We start from the raw sequence: 23,970 nt of genomic DNA, 5'->3' as shown, positions 1-23,970 counted from the left end.
TAATTTGAAACCAAGAACACTACATACTCGTCATACTCTTCCATCCGCTCAGACCACGCAGATCAGCGTAGCCAACAGGGACAGCTTCAAATATGCTGTAAGTTTAGCATGACGACTTCAATTTACCAGCTGTTAATTTTCATTTCTAGACAGCAACACCACTGCTTCCCGTACCTATAGTGTTTACCTGGTTTGTCACAGTTTATTTTATATCGGAGGGATTGTTCCCATTTTCGCGATTTCCGTGACAGATGTCGACTCCTGACGGACAAATAGCACAAGGATTTGAGAGACACAGATTGATGAAGACAATTGGAAAGTTTAGGGTATCATTTAGAAATATATTATTTCCTTATGCGATTTGAAGTAAGACCTGTTTGATGCCTGTTTGATGCCTGAGGTTCCGTCGTCACCAATCTAGTTCTTATTCTACCGGAACACCGCGACCAGTGTTCATGACATTGTACTCGTACTCAAAAGCACACCTTGTGCCCAGGTTTAAAAACTTTTAGAGATAAATCTGATGTCTGAATTCGTCGTTTTTCAACGGCTTGAAGGAATTTCGGATTTTTTTTTTGATTATCTAAGCGAGTGTAAAAGAAGTTGGGTTGAACACAGATTTCATGCTTGAGAATGGTCTCATGAATACTGGTCCGGTTTTTTTCAGGTGTCTCCATCTAAATGTATATTTTGTTAACGTTTGTCTTGTTTTATCGATTTTGCATTACAATTACGGTTTTTTCAATTATGAGAAATTCAAGCACAATACTGAATCTTCAAGTTATAATTAGTACATATGTATTACATATAAACCAGTCTGGCCCGTATGTTATAATTAGTAGATATGTAATACATATAAACCAGTCTGACCCATATGTTATAATTAGTAGATATGTATTACATATAAACCAGTCTGGTCCGTATTTTATAATTAGTATAAATGTATTACATATAAACCAGTCTGGTCCGTATTTTATAATTAGTATAAATGTATTACATATAAACCAGTCTGGCCCGTATGTTATAATTAGTAGATATGTAATACATATAAACCAGTCTTGCCCGTATGTTATAATTAGTAGATATGTATTACATATAAACCAGTCTGGTCCGTATTTTATAATTAGTATAAATGTATTACATATAAACCAGTCTGGCCCGTATGTTATAATTAGTAGATATGTAATACATATAAACCAGTCTGGCCCGTATGTTATAATTAGTAGATATGTATTACATATAAACCAGTCTGGCCCGTATGTTATAATTAGTAGATATGTAATACATATAAACCAGTCTGACCCGTATTTTATAATTAGTATAAATGTATTACATATAAACCAGTCTGGTCCGTATTTTATAATTAGTATAAATGTATTACATATAAACCAGTCTGGCCCGTATGTTATAATTAGTAGATATGTAATACATATAAACCAGTCTGGCCCGTATGTTATAATTAGTAGATATGTATTACATATAAACCAGTCTGACCCGTATTTTATAATTAGTAGATATGTATTACATATAAACCAGTCTGGCCCGTATCTTATAATTAGTAGATATGTATTACATATAAACCAGTCTGGCCCGTATGTTATAATTAGTAGATATGTATTACATATAAACCAGTCTGGCCCGTATGTTATAATTAGTAGATATGTAATACATATAAACCAGTCTGACCCGTATTTTATAATTAGTATAAATGTATTACATATAAACCAGTCTGGTCCGTATTTTATAATTAGTATAAATGTATTACATATAAACCAGTCTGGCCCGTATGTTATAATTAGTAGATATGTATTACATATAAACCAGTCTGGCCCGTATGTCATAATTAGTAGATATGTAATACATATAAACCAGTCTGGTCCGTATTTTATAATTAGTATAAATGTATTACATATAAACCAGTCTGGTCCGTATGTTATAATTAGTAGATATGTATTACATATAAACCAGTCTGGTCCGTATTTTATAATTAGTAGATATGTAATACATATAAACCAGTCTGGTCCGTATGTTATAATTAGTAGATATGTAATACATATAAACCAGTCTTGTCCGTATGTTATAATTAGTAGATATGTAATACATATAAACCAGTCTGGTCCGTATGTTATAATTAGTAGATATGTAATACATATAAACCAGTCTGGCCCGTATGTTATAATTAGTATATATGTATTACATATAAACCAGTCTGGCCCGTATGTTATAATTAGTAGATATGTAATACATATAAACCAGTCTTGCCCGTATGTTATGAATCAGTCGTGTGTGTCATCATATCAGTGGGGTACTATCATGAAGTAATATAGGTTTACTACAGAAATCAATAGGGCCCTGCTGCAGGTCGGACATACTTCACGTACCAGAAGTAAGTACTTCATTCCTTAACCGTAGTAAAAGTATAATATTCTGTAACGTATTCGATACTTTAACCTTCATCCGTTTTTAATGCTAATGTACATAATAGTGTGATATGTATATAGGAACAAATATAGGCAGCTGTAGTTGTCTTGTATGGTAATCGAGATTGTTTCTGTCTGATGTCATGCCTACACCTATATTAAGACAAAGTTTCAACCATGAATACTGACGTTATGTGCTATACAGGTAACAACAATGTGCACAAAGATTAAATCATTTAGATTACTTACTATATGGTGTCAATAGATGACGAGCTACGCATAGCATTTCCTTTCTCTGTCATTTGATATGATTGAAAACTGCTTTTGTTAGTTATAAAGTCTTACCTATCTATACACACATATTCAGGGCAACAGCTGAGTCGAGTGTATATTTTCTTAACTGAAAGAAGTATTCATAACCACGAACTCTATTTCTTACCGAGCTATCATTGTCAAAGTAAGGATCTTAATATAAAAATGTTATACCAAACTGTTTAATACTATGACGAATCAGCTATTACATTTTGTTTTTATTACGCTGGTTTTAATACGACATGGAGTTATATAATTGTACTCCTTCACAACCACACGGAAGAATGTCATTAACTATATCATACTAACAACGGCCATATCTTTCCTGTACAGAAAAGACCAACATTTATTTATACACATACTTTAAACAGGCTATACGCTCCACTAATCGAACAGTCAACTGTTTTACGTATTACGTCATCTTTTATTTCATGTGTTCTTTTGTTCTCTATTGATTTTAATATGCTATAGCTTAAAATATGTAATGTATACACTTCTTTCTATGTATAAAGTATGCAATTACCTCTTCAATTGTCACCATTCGCTGCACGTGGATAACATTTTGAAAGATACTAACATCCGTTAACAAGACGAGTCTGATGAACTGATAATCTGCTCCTACTTATATGTGCTGACACTCTCATATTTAATTCTAAATGTATACATGCTTTTGATGCTTCATTCTGCCATTATTTATTCATCTCCATGATTCTAAATAAATATGTTAATTCTGTACGTGCCTACTTGATTTCTTGTATATTATGTTCCTATAATACAATTGTATATATATTACTGTATATGCTTTTGATCACTAATTTACTATTTCCATATCTGTACATGAACATGCATTTGATTACTGATAAGCGATTTTCTTATTTGTCGATGTTTCTGATAATCATTTCTTTATTTGTCGATGTTTCTGATAATCATTTCTTTATTTGTAGATGTTTCTGATAATCATTTCTTTATTTGTAGATGTTTCTGATAATCATTTCTTTATTTGTAGATGTTTCTGATAATCATTTCTTTATTTGTCGATGTTTCTGATAATCATTTCTTTATTTGTCGATGTTTCTGATAATCATTTCTTTATTTGTAGATGTTTCTGATAATCATTTCTTTATTTGTCGATGTTTCTGATAATCATTTCTTTATTTGTAGATGTTTCTGATAATCATTTCTTTATTTGTCGATGTTTCTGATAATCATTTCTTTATTTGTCGATGTTTCTGATAATCATTTCTTTATTTGTAGATGTTTCTGATAATCATTTCTTTATTTGTCGATGTTTCTGATAATCATTTCTTTATTTGTAGATGTTTCTGATAATCATTTCTTTATTTGTAGATGTTTCTGATAATCATTTCTTTATTTGTCGATGTTTCTGATAATCATTTCTTTATTTGTCGATGTTTCTGATAATCATTTCTTTATTTGTAGATGTTTCTGATAATCATTTCTTTATTTGTAGATGTTTCTGATTATCGTTTCTTTATTTGTAAATGTTTCTGATTATCGTTTCTTTATTTGTTGATGTTTCTGATCACCATTTCTTTATTTGGTAGATGGTCCAATGGGAAGTTCTCGTATTAAACCCTCTTATTTTTTTGGTGGGGAACCTCTTCATATATCAGGTAGGTAAAAACATTTGATAAATCAAATGAGGTCACAAATGTGATAAACAATTCTCATCTGATTAATTTATATACCACGTTTGATTAACAAGGGTAATTTGATAAATTTGAATGGCAAACTATAATTATATGCAATGTTAATTTCATCAATTTTGAGTCAGTCTGATTCTTAGTTCTTTGTTGTTTTCTTTTTGATTCGCTGTGTTTACATGTAGGTTATATTATAATTACTACTTCGTGTTTGTACATTAAAACTGCGCTGGTGTAATGGGACCGTCTTGTCTCTTGTATTGGTATTGTAGCTCATGACCCACAAAGGAACCTTGTCTGTGGTCCTATAGTCTATACGTGTCAGACGTGTACATGTATTATATAAAGCATATCCGAGTCCCTGTTAGCTTGGCTTGGACAACTCCCATACATAGTAACATTTAACAGGTGTATATTGTTGATCTCCTCTCCGATAATCCTAAGCTAAATACTTGTTTCTGTTTTCTAGACACATAATTGGAATACTGCTACAGTCATGCACAACAAGTCTAGACATAAGATAATTGGTATACATGTGATTTCATATACTTCCAAAATTCATATACAGATTGCTTTACGTTCCATATACATTGTATCTTATGATTGCTGATATGTTTACAGCCCTTCGATGGTCCTCTAGACTGGTTCTTGGCCTTGGTGTTGCTTGTGTGCATTGGTGTACTGGTGTATCGGGCATATACTTAAAACAGCAGATCAGCACGTCGTGGAAAATGATGTAATCATGAAAAGGGAGTTTGCGGTTCCCAGCTTGTGTAGATGGATTACTTCCAATCCGATCATTCCACTTACGGGCCCGGAGTTCAAACATATCGTTAAGGCTTCGTTAGCTTAACGATAGTTTTGAACAATCGAGCCCAGAATAACAGCACTATGCTTAAAACCAGTTAACATCATTGCACATTGTGATCAAAACAACCTTCATTAATTACTTTTTAACTTATGTATGATACCATTATATATTTATGTTGTGCTCGCAATCATTTCATCATTGTCACGAAACTTACGATTTCCATTGAATTTCCTGTTCTGTTGTAAGTATGACCACAAGTATGACATGATGAGGGTTAATTGGATAGCGCTGTTATCCAATGAATCAGTCCGATCATTTATCATCGGATGTGTCCGATTTTACTTATCTTAAATGTCTTCATTTCATATAACATATGATGAATCTCGTCTCGAAGTTTACATTTTCCTCGCAAAGGCTCGCAAAGATAAACGAATGAAAATAATAAAAAGACTCGTTTCATAAAATATCTTTTGAAATGGAAATTCAAAAGATGCTATATTTGTAATGGTTAAATTGAGACTTGACAGGGAAAATGTCGTTAATGAGATTACGTCTGTAAATATTCAGCATTATGTATATTTAATATTGATTGTTTACTATGTTAAGTTATTATGGTCAAACTTTTGTTATATTTTCCTAAAATGTTCAAAACAAGCACTGTGTTTTTATTTCTTAAAAGGACTGGAAGCAATTTGTATGCTTCGTAATGGAGGTTAAATGATCTAATTTATATTCAGTTTGACATTTTATAAAATCAAATGTTTTTTTTAATCCGACACATATCTCATCGAGGAGAGATGCAATGCAGATTTCAGCCTCCTGTTGGAAAGTGCACGTGCTCGCGCTTAGATTGCCATGGTAACAATTAACAATTTTGCATGTAGGTTTTTTAGGACTCATCTACTTTGAAAAAAGTCGCGTGAAATTTCGACGTAATGCGTAATGCGTACTTGATAAAAGTTATAACCAGGCAGCATTTCACCAAGCATCGTCTGAATTATCATCATTACGCATAACGTCGAAATAACGCGTTTTCTTTTCTCAAAGTTAAAGGTGACAACGCAAATATGAATATTGAAAAAGCCATAATTATGTTGGTGTGGAAATTTGATATCACAGGAGGCATGTTACACGGCAGTGATGACTGTTATATAAACCTGTAATGTATGTGATATCGTTTACGTCTACCATAAACAGCCGCCCACTCTTACTTAGGGTAAACCATTTTTGGTGTGCTGTCTCCAGCTGAGGATTCGGGGTTATTTTATTTTGACTACGCACAAGCTGACAGATTGATAAGCTTTTGAATATGTCGTTTATTTTAGTTTCAAGACTCGTCGGATAGACACGGTTTCATTGCACTACGCTACACTTATCACCCGGTGGTCAGCTCAGTGAAAAATCCTTGTTTCAATTAGAAAGGCTATCTGATTAGCGTCACATTTTACTATCGGAATTCCAGCCAATCAGATTGAAGGTAACATACGCTTTATAGAAGCTGCATATCAACAGCAGTGGCGACGAGTGATGTCTAATTCAAAATCAACGGCTTTCAACCATTTCAGAAGAATATCATTGATACCCTTTTGTTTGATATAGATGTTTTTGATCAATCTAAACAGATCTAGGTGATGGAAAAGCCGGTTAATATTTCGATTGTTTAGAAGAACAAGGACGTATCTCCAACATGGAGTGCTTAGAAGTAAAGGGACGTCATGTTGGAGATACGTCCTTGTTCCTCTAAACAATCGATTTATTGATGTTTAGATATCATTTGTTTCCGTCTTCTACAAATTGTAGTTTCTGTTTCCTTGTCGATTTGTTACAGAACATTGTTTTTCGGTATATTTATCTATTTACCCATGAAAAGCTTAAATGTTTAATGACAGCTAGCTTTTATATTCAGGGAAACATTTACTCAGCACGTGTCGTCGACCAGGCCAAGGACGTCACTCTTTCCGCAGCACTTTGTCGTGTGTGTCATCATATCAGTGGGGTACTATCATGAAGTAATATAGGTTTACTACAGAAATCAATAGGGACCTGCTGCAGGTCGGACATACTTCACGTACCAGAAGTAAGTACTTCATTCCTTAACCGTAGTAAAAGTATAATATTATGTAACGTATTCGATACTTTAACCTTCATCCGTTTTTAATGCTTATGCACATAATAGTGTGATATGTATAAAGGAACAAATATAGGCAGTTGTAGTTGTCTTGTATGGTAATCGAGATTGTTTCTGTCTGATGTCATGCCTACATCTATATTAAGACAAAGTTTCAACCATGAATACTGGCGTTATGTGCTATACAGGTATCAACAATGTGCGCACAGATTAAATCAATGTGATTACTAACTAGATAGTGTCATAAGATGATGAGCTACTTCATTTCCTTTCTCTGTCATTTGATATGATTGAAAACTGCTTTTGTTAGTTATAAAGTCTTACCTATCTATACACACATATTCAGGACAACAGCTGAGTCGAGTGTATATTTTCTTAACTGAAAGAAGTATCCATAACCATAACCTCCATTTCTTACAGAGCTACCATTGTCAAAGTAAGGATCTTAAGATAAAAATGTTATACCAAACTGTTTAATACTATGACGAATCAGCTATTACATTTTGTTTTAATTACGCTGGTTTTAAATACGGCATGAAGTTATATAATTGCACTCCTTCACAACCACACGGAAGAATGTCATTAACTATATCATACTAACAACGGCCATATCTTTCCTGTACAGAAATGGCCAACATTTATTTATACACATACTTTAAACAGGCTATACGCTCCACTTATCGAACAGTCAACTGTTTTACGTATTACGTCATCTTTTATTTCATGTGTTCTTTTGTTCTCTATTGATTTTAATATTCTATAACTTAAAATATGTAATGTATACACTTCTTTCTATGTATAAAGTATGCAATTACCTCTACAATTGTCACCATTAGCTGCACGTGGATAACATTTTGAAAGATACTAACATCTGTTAACAAGACGAGTCTGATGAACTGATAATCTGCTCCTACTTATATGTGCTGACACTCTTTCATATTTAATGCTAAATGTAAACATGCTTTTGATGCTTCATTCTGCCATTATTTAATCACCTCCATGATTCTAAATAAATATGTTAATTCTGTACGTGCCTATTTGATTTCGTATATATTATGTTCCTATAATACAATTGTATATATATTATATGCTTTTGATCACTAATTTACTATTTCCATATCTGTACATGAACATGCATTTGATTACTGATAAGCGATTTTCTTATTTGTCGATGTTTCTGATAATCATTTCTTTATTTGTCGATGTTTCTGATAATCATTTCTTTATTTGTAGATGTTTCTGATAATCATTTCTTTATTTCTAGATGTTTCTGATAATCATTTCTTTATTTCTAGATGTTTCTGATAATCATTTCTTTATTTCTAGATGTTTCTGATTATCGTTTCTTTATTTGTCGATGTTTCTGATTATCGTTTCTTTATTTGTAGATTTTCTTATTATCGTGTCTTTATTTGTAGATGTTACTGATTATCATTTCTTTATTTGGTAGATGGTCCAATGGAAGGTTCTCGTATTAACCCCTCTTATTACTTTGGTGGGGACCCTCTTCATATATCAGGTAGGTAAAAACATTTGATAAATCAAATGAGGTCACAAATTTGATAAACAATTCTCATCTGATTAATTTATATATCACGTTTGATTAACAAGGGTAATTTGATAAATTTGAATGGCAAACTATAATTATATGCAATGTTAATTTCATCAATTTTGAGTCAGTCTGATTCTTAGTTCTTTGTTGTTTTCTTTTTGATTCGCTGTGTTTACATGTAGGTTATATTATAATTACTATTTCGTGTTTGTACATTAAAACTGCGCTGGTGTAATGGGACCGTCTTGTCTCTTGTATTGGTATTGTAGCTCATGACCCACACAGGAACCTTGTCTGTGGTCCTATAGTCTATACGTGTCAGACGTGTACATGTATTATATAAAGCATATCCGAGTCCCTGTTAGCTTGGCTTGGACAACTCCCATACATAGTAACATTTAACAGGTGTATATTGTTGATCTCCTCTCCGATAATCCTAAGCTAAATACTTGTTTCTGTTTTCTAGACACATAATTGGAATACTGCTACAGTCATGCACAACAAGTCTAGACATAAGATAATTGGTATACATGTGATTTCATATACTTCCAAAATTCATATACAGATTGCTTTACGTTCCATATACATTGTATCTTATGATTGTTGATATGTTTACAGCCCTTCGGTGGTCCTCTAGACTGCTTCTTGGCCTTGGTGTTGCTTGTGTGCATTGGTGTACTGGCGTATCAGGCATATACTTAAAACAGCAGATCAGCACGTCGTGGAAAATGATGTAATCATGAAAAGGGAGTTTGCGGTTCCCAGCTTGTGTAGATGGATTACTTCCAATCCGATCATTCCACTTACGGGCCCGGAGTTCAAAAATATCGTTAAGGCTTCGTTAGCTTAACGATAGTTTTGAACAATCGAGCCCAGAATAACAGCACTATGCTTAAAACCAGTTAACATCATTGCACATTGTGATCAAAACAACCTTCATTAATTACTTTTTAACTTATGTATGATACCATTATATATTTATGTTGTGCTCGCAATCATTTCATCATTGTCACGAAACTTACGATTTCCATTGAATTTCCTGTTCTGCTGTAAGTATGACCACAAGTATGACATGATGAGGGTTAATTGGATAGCGCTGTTATCCAATGAATCAGTCCGATCATTTATCATCGGATGTGTCCGATTTTACTTATCTTAAATGTCTTCATTTCATATAACATATGATGAATCTCGTCTCGAAGTTTACATTTTCCTCGCAAAGGCTCGCAAAGATAAACGAATGAAAATAATAAAAAGACTCGTTTCATAAAATATCATTTGAAATGGAAATTCAAAAGATGCTATATTTGTAATGGCTAAATTGAGATTTGACAGGGAAAATGTCGTTAATGAGATTACGTCTGTAAATATTCAGCATTATGTATATTTAATATTGATTGTTTACTATGTTAAGTTATTATGGTCAAACTTTTAGTTATATTTTCTTAAAATGTTCAAAACAAGCACTGTGTTTTTATTTCTTAAAAGGACTGGAAGCAATTTGTATGCTTCGTAATGGAGGTTAAATTATCTAATTTATATTCAGTTTGACATTTTATAAAATCAAATGTTTTTTTTTAATCCGACACATATCTCATCGAGGAGAGATGCAATGCAGATTTCAGCCTCCTGTTGGAAAGTGCACGTGCTCGCGCTTAGATTGCCATGGTAACAATTAACAATTTTGCATGTAGGTTTTTTAGGACTCATCTACTTTGAAAAAAGTCGCGTGAAATTTCGACGTAATGCGTAATGCGTACTTGATAAAAGTTATAACCAGGCAGCATTTCACCAAGCATCGTCTGAATTATCATCATTACGCATAACGTCGAAATAATGCGTTTTCTTTTCTCAAAGTTAAAGGTGACAACGCAAATATGAATATTGAAAAAGCCATAATTATGTTGGTGTGGAAATTTGATATCACAGGAGGCATGTTACAGGGCAGTGATGACTGTTATATAAACCTGTAATGTATGTGATATCGTTTACGTCTACCATAAACAGCCGCCCACTCTTTCTTAGGGTAAACCATTTTTGGTGTGCTGTCTCCAGCTGAGGATTCGGGGTTATTTTATTTTGACTACGCACAAGCTGACAGATTGATAAGCTTTTGAATATGTCGTTTATTTTAGTTTCAAGACTCGTCGGATAGACACGGTTTCATTGCACTACGCTACACTTATCACCCGGTGGTCAGCTCAGTGAAAAATCCTTGTTTCAATTAGAAAGGCTATCTGATTAGCGTCACATTTTACTATCGGAATTCCAGCCAATCAGATTGAAGGTAACATACGCTTTATAGAAGCTGCATATCAACAGCAGTGGCGACGAGTGATGTCTAATTCAAAATCAACGGCTTTCAACCATTTCAGAAGAATATCATTGATACCCTTTTGTTTGATATAGATGTTTTTGATCAATCTAAACAGATCTAGGTGATGGAAAAGCCGGTTAATATTTCGATTGTTTATAAGAACAAGGACGTATCTCCAACATGGAGTGCTTAGAAGTAAAGGGACGTATCTCAAATTTATCAATTTTTAGATTTAAAAAAATCATAACTACGAGTGAGATTTTCTGATAGAATTTGTACATTATATCAATTGAAATGGTCTAATTCTGTTAAAATACTGTGTGATGTAAAAGAATTAGACAATTTCAATAGATATAAAGAACATATTCTATAAGAAAAGCGCAGTCGGAATTGTAATTTATCAAAATCTAAAAATTGATAAATTTGAGATACGTCCCTTTACTTCTAAGCACGCCATGTTGGAGATACGTCCTTGTTCCTCTAAACAATCGATTTATTGATGTTTAGATATCATTTGTTTCCGTCTTCTACAAATTATGGTTTCTGTTTCCTTGTCGATTTGTTACAGAACATTGTTTTTCGGTATATTTATCTATTTACCCATGAAAAGCTTAAATGTTTAATGACAGCTAGCTTTTATATTCAGGGAAACATTTACTCAGCACGTGTCGTCGACCAGGCCAAGGACGTCACTCTTTCCGCAGCACTTTGTCTGGTTTCAATGGTACTTTTCAATGGCCGCGTGCCAAATCTTTATTTTGTTCATATTGATTTAGTCCTCGTTTTATCAATTTTGAGTGAAACGGTTTTGCTTACACAGACGTATATTGCTGTTGTCTTTTCGTCTGTTTTAATACAAATTAGTATTACTGGCACGACGGAATCAAAAGTAGTTCGGTAGAAACTATCATGGGACGTCTTCCAGCGGCCCCGCAAATCGATAAATCGCCCTAAAGAACATAACCGTTGCCAACAATTATCACTGCGTCAGTTGCCAATCTGGACAAATCACAAATTTGTAACCTTCACGCTTTTACTTGAATTTTATTTGTCCTCAAACAGGAGAGCTGTCCCGCAAACACTCTGACTCTTTTTTCTGAACATTTTCTTTGGTTAGAAAGTATGGTTTTTGTAAGGAATGTAAGGAAAAGGGGGTGGGTCAGCTTAGGAAAATAAGACAATTAAAGGCCCCGGTCCCATACGAAGTGTGTGTGTGTGTGTGGGGGGGGGGGGGGGGGGGGGGGGGGGGGGGGGGGGGGGGGGGATCAGCTAAGGACAATACGACAATTAAAGGCCCCGTGGTCATCCCGTATATCAAAGGTATATCTGAAACTATTCAGAGGATATACCGTGGACATGGCATTACTACTGCCACGAAGACACACAAGACACTCCGAACCATACTAGTACATCCGAGGGATAAAACGTTGCAGAATGCGTCGACAAAATTGGATGCAAAAACTTCGACGCATCGTATATTAGAGAGATGGTAAGATGTTTTGGGGTCCGCCTAGATGAACAACGGAAAGATGTGGAATCACAATCAGAAAGAAAGCAGTCGGAGTTCCAGATTGATAAATCGGCTGTCACAGACCACGCCACACAGAAAAAAGATGTGATCGACTGTGTAAACGCCAAAGTATTGGACAGGGAGAGCAATGAGTTGAAGCAGCAGATAAAATAAGCCATTTGGAGACGCCGCAATTGGCAAATTCTAAATCGTGATTGGGGGGGGGGGGGGGGGGGGGGGATAGTCTCTCGCATATATATGACCAGGTAATAGGCAAAAAGTAGCAATAGTCATATTTCGGTCCAATTACAATGCTACAGTATAGTATTATATAGACATCGGTCTTCCAATTTCGAAGACAACGCGTACACATTTTATTCCTTTTTGTACACATGCTGCCCGGGTCTGATGAAGATGTCGATGTGTATTCCGTACCAGTCATCGAAACGGCACGTATAACATTAATTGGTTGTGTGATTGAAAAACACAACAAAACACTATAAACGATTCTAGGTTGCAATTTATTTTCATTTCATTAACTATGAAATTGCATTTGATGGTTCCAACACTACCAGCTTTAAGATTAAACAACAAATACGATTATATCGCTATTCACCATCTACTGATTGTAGAGACAAGAATATGGAAGATCTACGGAAACATACCTGGTATAAATTACATTCTAAACTATCGAATTCCAGTTGGATATATCTTAAGGTAAATAGACCTAGCGCTTTCTGTTGTACCTCTAACGAGGAAGTACAAGACATGTAGTAGGACATACTACCTTAAGTGATGTATATATAACCACTATCGCTATACGACATACCTCACAAACGTGTCCTCTTGACCTATACTACTGTATCATATGTGCTGAAACACATGGCTTCATAATGTACTTCAATATTCATCAAGTATCGCTAAACACTCTAGACAACTGCTATTTGGTGTATGCTAATACATATATTAACACATGTACCCAGGTATGCACACTATATTACTTGTACTGTCACCAAGCATTATTAATTAATGAGTGTTTAAGTGACTGGGAGACCACAAATTACGTCAGAGATACGAATGCGGGAGACTCCACAATTTAGTATGAGTTGTGAAACTGGGAAAGCCCCAACTACGTCAATGTTACGAATGTGGGAGACTACCACTTACGTCAGAGTTACGAATGCGGGAGACCCCTCAATTTAGTCTTGAGTTGTGAATGTGGGAAATCCCCAACTACGTCAATGTTACGAATGCGGGAGACCCCCACTTACGTCAGAGTTACGAATGCTGGAGACCCCCACTTACGTCAGATACGAATGCGTGAGACCCCCACTTACGTCAGAGTTACGAATGCGGGAGACCCCTCAATTTAGTCTTGAGTTGTGAATGTGGGAAATCCCCAACTACGTCAATGCTACGAATGCGGGAGACCTCCACTTACGTCAGAGTTACGAATGCGGGAGACCCCCACTTACGTCAGATACGAATGCGGGAGACCCCCACTTACGTCAGAGTTACGAATGCGGGAGACCCCCACTTACGTCAAATACGAATGCGGGAGACCCCCCACTAACGTCAGAGTTACGAATGTGGGAGACTCCTCAATTTAGTATGAGTTGTGAACTTTGGAAACCCCGACTTGCGTCAGATACGAACGTCGGAGACTACAGTATAGTAGTGCATCATTAAAGCTACAGTTCTAACTAGTGAATGACTACATCAGCAACTGTTCTTCACAAAACTATTAGGCTTTCAAGGCCCCGTCTTCATCAAGCATTCCTTAACTTTAATCCTCAAATTCCGTAATGATTTCCTGTTGGGAAAATTTAAGTTAGGAATAATGTGGAAACTGAACCCAGATAATGGTTAAATATGATAATATGACAGCAATAATGATAAATGACGTCTTTATATTACAAGGGTTCGAAATAACGACATAACTCGTGCATTCTACGTGATTTAATATAACTGTTGAACACATATAACATGGCGCCATATTAAAAAGAACTTGGAGGAATTCAAATATGCAGTATATTATTATAATAAAGAAACTATTATTTCCCTTTAAAAAGACGCGGCTGTTGATATTATTTCAATACAGGAATATGGCACAAAATTTAACCTATGTCAAGTCTTGAATAACACTGCAATGAGATTAACGTTCTAAATAACTTTCTCAGACTACATAACCTACGTTGTGCCATGTAATACACAAATACACATACAGAAATAACAATAGTAAACAACACACGCCATACAGAAATCACAATGGTATCAGGAACAGTATACCGTTTGTTTTACAATAATAGACAATGAATCTGATCTCATCATAAATGCATCTGGTTGCATCACTAACATAACATTATATTTATCATATTTGTAGCTAAATTTTGCATTGTTTAAAGAAAACATTATCACATTGATTATCAGTCTACTCCTACATTACCCCTATAACAAACAATCTGTCCATATCATATATACATATGAAGGGGCATAACTCCACCACATTTCAACATCTACAAAGGGACATAACTCTTCCCCATTTCAACATTTAAAAAGGGACTTAGCTCAATCACATTTCAACATCATTTCAACACATATCAAGGGGCATAACTCGTCTACTATACGAATGCTAAATCTACAGATATTGTTGCGACGTATTCCTACCATAAAAAAACAACAATAATACATAAACTAGATCTACAGACATTGGTCTTTGAGTGCCATATTTGGCAATGACATGACATTCATCAATATAATCAACACATTGCCACAGTTTTCTTTTTTACTTGGCTTTCCATTCTCTCCGAACACGGATCAGACATGAAAGCAATCGATTACTTAATGATATAAGATAACTGCACAACTATACTCGTATTGTTCTATTGAAACAGAAACAAACATCCAACAATACGACATGCTCATGGATTGGTATTGACACCAATAACTCTCCTTACGACACGTACATGGATGAGTATTTACATCAATAACTCTCCCTACGACACGTACATGGATTGGTATTGACACCAATAACTCTCCTTACGACACGTACATGGATTGGTATTGACACCAATAACTCTCCTTACGACACGTACATGGATGAGTATTTACATCAATAACTCTCCCTACGACACGTACATGGATTGGTATTGACACCAATAACTCTCCTTACGACACGTACATGGATTGGTATTTACATCAATAACTCTCCTTACGACACGTACATGGATTGGTATTGACATCAATAACTCTCCTTACGACACGCACATGGATTGGTATTGACATCAGTAACTCTCCTTACGACACGTACATGGATTGGTATTGACACCAATAACTCTCCTTACGACCCGTACATGGATTGGTATTGACACCAGTAACTCTCCCTACGACACGTACATGGATTGGTATTGACACCAGTAACTCTCCCTACGACACATATATGGATTGGTATTGACACCGATAACATTCTCATTACGACACATAGATGGATGAGTATTTACATCAATAACTCTCCTTACGACACATAGATGGATGAGTATTTACATCAATAACTCTCCTTACGACACGTACATGGATTGGTATTTACATCAATAACTCTCCTTACGACACGTACATGGATTGGTATTGACATCAATAACTCTCATTACGACACGTACATGGATTGGTATTGACATCAATAACTCTCATTACGACACATAGATGGATTGGTATTGACACCGATAACATTCTCATTACGATACGTACATGGATTGGTATTTACACCAATAACTCTCCGACATATTCCGACACATTAGGAAGTTCACAGATCGGCATAGCATCCAAACATATAGACTAACATAGACAATTCTGGCAAAATGACAGTTAATGAGAAATGTTACGCTTATACACAAGCAAACACGTACGAGCGATGTTAAGGCTATGTGCTTTAGGGATTTTATCAATTCAGCTTCCAGGAAAACAGCTATAAGAATGAAGATGGTCATCAAATGTGGCATTCTATCTAGAACAGAATCATGGTTTTTTCAACTGTGTCCTTCTACTTTGAAAAATCGTTCCCATATCCAAGAGATACACAATGATATATGTATACGTGTATATTTTGATGATACGTTCCGAGACGGGGTCTGCCTACTGCGGATGCGATATAACTATTAACGAGATTTAAATGGCTATACAAACAATGATAAATAATAACTCTAATGAATGTTTGTGTCAATGTTCTATGGTCGAATGTAAATTCGCGTTGATTGTATAATCAACGTTGTCCTTCGCATGCCCAGGAAAGTTTGATAAAGAGAAAGTTAATGTATCAGAATAGTTGTTAGAATTTCGCATTAGATTTATAGTCAGTATGATTGGTCGAAATTGATATAGTGTAATGAGGATGTCATTCTGTTAAATCGATGGACTACATTGATAGAAGTTTACTTTTGAATGGTTTTATCGATTCTATGTTCGGTCTTAATGGTCTAATACTATTCTGTTAAAACATATGGTCCGTTGATCGAATAAGCTCCTATTAATTAATGATTTCAGCTATTTCTGGTAAACATGTGTAGCAAAAGCTTTGGTTTTTGTTTTTATAAAACTTTAGCTTCCATATCGTTGGTCGTAGATATCGCTTGGCTGTCTGATTACCTTGCGTCGCCAAAGCTTCGGTCGAGAGTTTCTTTCTATCAAATACATGACTCATATCTTTGGTCGTATGTACTGTACGGCTGTCGCTGGTAGTCTTGTGTAACCAACGCTTCGGTCTCGAGGTCCGTTCTGTAACACCTATGGCCCATATCTTTGGTCGAATGTATTGTACGGCTGTTGTTGGTAGACTTGTGTGGCCATTGCAGGTGGCTCGTTCATAGTTATCCTCTGTGTATCATTGTCAAAGTTCTGAAAATGTAATAATGTAAACACAAGGAGCACAGAAAAAAACACTACAGGTTTCTACTGGAATTTTCGTGGATCTAGTTTGAATTAATAAGTATACATGTATTTTCTTTCGGGGAAATTATGGCACGGACTATACTATTCTCCGTTAATTTTACTGTCCATTTTTCGTGATTTGTTGCAGAGGAAAATAGAAAAAAAATGGACTCTTGTATTGTAATCAATTTCGAAAAAACATATATTAATCGTTTACGCCTGAATTCAAACAATAACTTTTGACGTAGCGTCCTATTTCTGGCTTGTATATGTACTTACATCCGGGTAGAAGTCATCGCCAGGTCCGTTTGGTACGTAGCCTGTGACATATAAAGTATAGCAAAAGGAATGTAAATTGTTATATGAACATTTTACATTTTGTTATTGAGTACCCATTTTTCCATAACTACCTTGTTGCATTTTTTGTTTTGTTGGTAGTGAAATGTAATTAGTTTAAATGAAAGTTGAGATATATTGAGGCAACTGGAAGCACATATATGTGTATACATTGGCTATGTTATGTTTTTTCAAACTCCATGAAAAGAAAATAAATAATGAGCGAAGGTAATTCAAAGGCAACGAGTGAAAACAAATGAAATATCTTATCGTAACTCTAAGCACGGGAGATATAACTATTTTAACGACTACATGACTATAGTCAGTTTTTCACCCGGTGTTGATTATATAATTTACACCACCAGATTATATATGCCGATACATAACTATAAAAACGTTTTTACCCGGTGTTAACTATAATTCAAACCACTAGATTGTATATCCCGTTACATGACTAAACACACTTTTACCCGGTGTTAACTAGAATTCAAACCACCAGATTATATATGTCGATACTCAAATACTTGTAAGTGTCAATTATCATATCACTGAGCCAGTGATACCGAGACGTAGTTAAAAGTACTTACTTGTAGCTCCGTAGTTAGTCATACCTACAACAATAAACGATATAAGTAAGTTCAAACAAAACAATTAACTAGCATACTTGTTATTGACCAGCATATACATGTACTTCCTCGTGTTTATGCTGCACCAAAACGTGCCAAAAACAAACTTTTATTATCAATTTAATAATAGTTGTGATATCATTAAATCAAATAATCTATGTTTATTGCTCATACTGTAAAATACTTGTAATGCGGTACATCACATTTTCTGGATAGGACATTTCCAACAGGTTAAGTTTAGCTTTCAACAGCTATGGTCATTTTAGGGCGTCCTCCCCTGGGTGCGAGATGCTCGTGTGGGTTGAGTGCATACGTGTTGTAGGAGGCTGTGGTATGTTTATTTTTGTCTCCTCGTGATAGCGCGGAACTAATACCTACTTTATATTGTTTCCTCACGAAAGAATACTAGCAAAGATACTCAGGTACCGAGCAGGACACCACATTCGGTCACATTATACTGACAATGGGTGAACCAGTCAACCCAATCTTAAAGATGCCAAACGTTAAGCAAGGTAGAAATTACCAGTTTTAGAGATTATGGTCTATTTTGGCCAGGGAAAGGGATCAAATACTTTCTCCCCTTGGCAAACGTTCAGAGTGACCCAAAATTTTGCAATGTCAAGGGATAAATTAGGGAGAAAAAAGTTGTTTTGAAATAAAGGGTCCCAAATAGTCGCCTTTTACGATCATGCGATGGGGGCAACAGGAACAATACTTACGCCCTACCAGCAGGGCAATATTTTTCATAGTCTGTATTGATAAATACTAACATTGGACTAATAGGTATATAATGCAGTGTACTAATCTTTCGGGAAAACATATTTGTAAACCTTTCTTATGATAGAATTGACTTCAGAGCTTCCATACCGTGCATTTGTACGCTATCACGCCTATCATTTACTTGTATGTACACCAACCATTTGGCGATCCAACAATTATCAAAGGTTTTTTTTTCATCGGAATCTAGTTGTAGACATGCTTGACTTATGCTTTACGAACAAATTTACCTGTTATTGTTTATACATACTTATAGACATACTGTGTGTTATGTTATATATCATCAAAGACAATAGTTATTGAGTTAATGACATCTGAAACTAAAATCTGAGAGATAAACTGATATGGAAATGGTTAACATTTCATACGAAATTGACGAGATATGGTAGACTTGGTTCTAACTAATCAGAATCTCACTACTTGGAGGACACGTTTCCTACATTGTACATGTTATTGATTAGTCACGAAAACTGAAATATTACCGAAACGTACTCCAGCAGATTGGACAATTTATATTGTTTACCTGTTATGTTGGAAGATTTTACTAATCGCGTTGGAACGAAATAAACCATTAAGTATCATCCTCGTTAGAGCAAAATGTTTTAATATCGTTCACTCTAACTCGGTTAAAGACTTCCTCTGGTACACATAGCAATCACTTGTCTTAATATGTGCTGACATGGCAAAGGTTTTAAGAAATTTTGATCCATTAGGGTAATGAAATGTATCATTTTGGTATTCCTACAGTCTCATAATGAAGCCCTGTAAATGTCACCGCCGCGCGCCCTTGTCTTGTTCCGGTTTGACACGTGTCATCACGTGTTAACGAGGTACTGGATGCCCAACATGCCAGGAATGTGTTTTTTTTCTATCAAGCAGACTTCCCAATCGCTGTGTAATGTGTATAATTAAATTTACATTGGCATCGTTACTGGCGAATTTTGCCGATAAGTTCCTTGATTGTTGAAATTGAATTGGTCTGAACTGTAAATTGGTCGTCACTAAAAATGTGTATTACTTCCTAGTTGTTAATCATACAACGGGTGTCATTAACATGTGTTAATCATACGGGTGTTACCATCTAGTGTTAATCCTATGGGCGTTACCATCTAGTGTTAATCCTATGGGTGTTACCATCTAGTGTTAATCCTATGGGTGTTACCATCTAGTGTTAATCCTATGGGTGTTACCATCTAGTGTTAATCCTATGGGTGGTACCATCTTGTGTTAATCCTATGGGTGTTACCATCTTGTGTTAATCCTATGGGTGTTACCATCTAGTGTTAATCCTATGGGTGTTACCTTCTTGTGTTAATCCTATAGGTGTTACCATCTTGTGTTAATCCTATGGGTGTTACCATCTAGTGTTAATCCTATGGGTGTTACCATATAGTGTTAATCCTATGGGTGTTACCATCTAGTGTTAATCCTATGGGTGTTACCATCTAGTGTCAATCCTATGGGTGTTACCATCTTGTGTTAATCATATGGGTGTTACCATCTTGTGTTAATCCTATGGGTGTTACCATCTAGTGTTAATCCTATGGGTTTTACCATCTAGTGTTAATCCTATGGGTGTTACTATCTTGTGTTAATCCTATGGGTGTTACCATCTTGTGTTAATCCTATGGGTGTTACAAATCTTGTGTTAATCCTATGGGTGTTACCATCTAGTGTTAATCCTATGGGTGTTACCATCTTGTGTTAATCCTATGGGTGTTACCATCTTGTGTTAATCCTATGGGTGTTACCATCTAGTGTTAATCCTATGGGTGTTACCATCTAGTGTTAATCCTATGGGTGTTACCATCTTGTGTTAATCCTATGGGTGTTACCATCTTGTGTTAATCCTATGGGTGTTACCATATAGTGTTAATCCTATGGGTGTTACCATCTTGTGTTAATCCTATAGGTGTTACCATCTTGTGTTAATCCTATGGGTGTTACCATCTAGTGTTAATCCTATGGGTGTTACCATCTAGTGTTAATCCTATGGGTGTTACCATCTTGTGTTAATCCTATGGGTGTTACCATCTAGTGTTAATCCTATGGGTGTTACCATCTAGTGTTAATCCTATGGATGTTACCATCTAGTGTTAATCCTATGGGTGCTACCATCTTGTGTTAATCTGACGGGTGTTACCATCTAGTGTTAATCCTATGGATGTTACCATCTAGCGTTAATCCTATCGGTGTTACCATCTTGTGTTAATCTGACGGGTGTTACCATCTAGTGTTAATCCTATGGATGTTACCATCTAGTGTTAATCCTATGGGTGTTACCATCTTGTGTTAATCCTATGGATGTTACCATCTTGTGTTAATCTGACGGGTGTTACCATCTAGTGTTAATCCTATGGATGTTACCATCTTGTGTTAATCCTATGGGTGTTACCATCTTGTGTTAATCCTATGGGTGTTACCATCTAGTGTTAATCCTATGGGTGTTACCATCTTGTGTTAATCCTATGGGTGTTACCATCTTGTGTTAATCTGACGGGTGTTACCATCTAGTGTTAATCCTATGGGTGTTACCATCTAGTGTTAATCCTCTGGGTGTTACCATCTTGTGTTAATCCTATGGGTGTTACCATCTTGTATTAATCCTATGGTTGTTACCATCTTGTGTTAATCCTATGGGTGTTACCATCTAGTGCTAATCCTACGGGTGTTACCATCTTGTGTTAATCCTATGGGTGTTACCATCTAGTGTTAATCCTATGGGTGTTACCATCTAGTGTTAATCCTATGAGTATTACCATATTGTGTTAATCCTATGGGTGTTACCATCTTGTGTTAATCCTATGGGTGTTACCATCTAGTGTTAATTCTATGGGTGTTACCATCTTGTGTTAATCCTATGGGTGTTACCATCTAGTGTTAATACTACGGCAGTCACACCTCGTGTTAATACTACGGCAGTCACACCTCTTGTTAATACTACGGGAGTCACACCTCGTGTTAATACTACGGGAGTCACACCTCTTGTTAATACTACGGGAGTCACACCTCTTGTTAATACTACGGGGGTCACACCTCGTGTTAATACTACGGGAGCCATACCTCGTGTTAATGTTACGGGAGTCACACCTCTTGTTAACACTACGGGAGTCACACCTCTTGTTAATACTACGGGCGTTACACACCTTTTAATAATTTGGGAGTCGCATATTATGTTAATCCGACATTGTTTTGACTGTACCTTTATCAAGCGATATTCAGTTATTATACCTATAGATCTGATGGTGACCATCAGAGTACTTTGTCGTTGATTGATATTACCTTCTTCCCGAAGCTTGTTGCTGGATAGGTCACGTGCCATACCGGATGGAACCCCGTGCGGTGCCAGGTGACACATATTGTCCTCCTCCTCTAGAATTTCGTGTTTTTCACGACTACCAAATGAAAACTTCCCATGGTCTATGATGAAGAAATTCATCACAATGTACAGGATCAGCAAAATCAAACACGTGACACCATATGCTCGGAACGTCACTTCCGCTCCTGAAATAGAACCAAATTAATAATTCATATTTTTTAAAGAGGTTTATAGATATTTTTTATTGAAGTAGTGTTGGAATACTATAAACATTGTTCGGTAAAGAAAGGATACATTACATTACATAGTTCTTTGGTTGTGAGAGTTCAATAAGTAACATTCAATTTCAAGCATATTTAATGGCTTAAAAAATCAATAGGATCTATTTACAGTCATTGATTTCCATTATATTTATATTTGAACACATACGACCCATACAATACAAATAAAACACGCTCAAACACACGTATTGATAACGTCAGCTTTTCTCCTTTAACGTTACTGACATGTTTGTTTTGATTGCAATTCCATAACATGTTCGACTTACTGAAGGCTGCAATTATAAAACCAAATGGGCAAATATCCAATTTCTGACTCAAAGTATGGGGATTGGTTTTGGGGTATTTCTAGGCAAATGCTTATCACTAGATAAATATATTATTACACAATATTACACATTACATGTGCCGTTGGGTATAACATTAAAATAAAAGTTTACCCGGAAACAATATTTTATAACTTTATATTTATTAAGTTATGTATTATAATATGGATTATCGGTAACTAATACGAGTCTAGCTTATCAACATGATGGAGCCAGAATCTTCAATATACATTCTACATTTATAACACAAGGGTAATGACGGCAACTCGTCCAACATGCGGGTTTTGCACTAACTGTGTCATGTACCAGCAATGGACGCGATGTTGGTGTGATATCCTAGTGAGTATTTCAAAATATTAAGAAAAATGTTTTTGTACTTACGCCCATTATCAATTAATGTACGAGTATTAAGCTCCCAAGGCTGATATAATCATTACAACTGTTGAATAACAAACAGTTTATACCGCACGTGGAATAAACTTTAAACGCGTTTTGATTAGTTGACACAATGACTTTAGATCGGAACTATTTTTTGACCTCGTGGTTTAATGGGATTTGATTGGCTAACATTTGAATGAAATTATGATACACAAAAAGTAGTTTGAAAATGTTTTTGCGATCATTCATTTTTATATAGATTTATGTCAAATTAATGCTTTGAAAAGTAATAAACT

The 23,970-nt window shown here is 35.4% G+C and overlaps 1 protein-coding gene and 2 long non-coding RNA genes across 5 annotated transcripts in view; 2 read left to right on the top strand and 1 right to left on the bottom strand.

Annotated features, from left to right (window-relative positions):
- Nucleotides 1-2,268: 2,268 nt before the first annotated feature.
- Nucleotides 2,269-5,856, top strand: LOC117318480. Its single transcript, XR_004530377.1, has 3 exons — nt 2,269-2,386; nt 4,298-4,366; nt 5,018-5,856. It is a non-coding gene; the product is annotated as an uncharacterized LOC117318480 (long non-coding RNA).
- A 97-nt stretch (nt 5,857-5,953) lies between these two features.
- On the top strand, nt 5,954-11,913 carry LOC117318465. 3 transcript variants are annotated; one of them, XR_004530374.1, is made up of 7 exons: nt 5,969-6,065; nt 6,533-6,684; nt 7,114-7,284; nt 8,786-8,854; nt 9,506-10,555; nt 11,023-11,174; nt 11,851-11,913. It is a non-coding gene; the product is annotated as an uncharacterized LOC117318465 (long non-coding RNA). The 3 variants fall into 3 exon arrangements; XR_004530373.1 differs by having other exon boundaries at nt 5,963-6,684; XR_004530376.1 differs by lacking the exons at nt 11,023-11,174; nt 11,851-11,913 and having other exon boundaries at nt 5,954-6,684; nt 9,506-9,812.
- A 1,303-nt stretch (nt 11,914-13,216) lies between these two features.
- The window catches only part of LOC117318432 (major facilitator superfamily domain-containing protein 6-like), a 52,666-nt gene continuing 41,912 nt past the window's right edge, over nt 13,217-23,970 (bottom strand). Inside the window, 4 exon segments of the mRNA XM_033873424.1 lie at nt 13,217-17,601; nt 17,914-17,954; nt 18,558-18,581; nt 22,656-22,877. Coding sequence (XP_033729315.1) covers nt 17,491-17,601; nt 17,914-17,954; nt 18,558-18,581; nt 22,656-22,877 — 398 coding nt within the window. The 3' untranslated portion in view covers nt 13,217-17,490.

This window comes from Pecten maximus, chromosome 2 (genome assembly GCF_902652985.1).
Source record: "Pecten maximus chromosome 2, xPecMax1.1, whole genome shotgun sequence".
NCBI classification, from domain to species: domain Eukaryota; kingdom Metazoa; phylum Mollusca; class Bivalvia; order Pectinida; family Pectinidae; genus Pecten; species Pecten maximus.
This window is presented reverse-complemented; position numbering and strand designations above follow the sequence as displayed.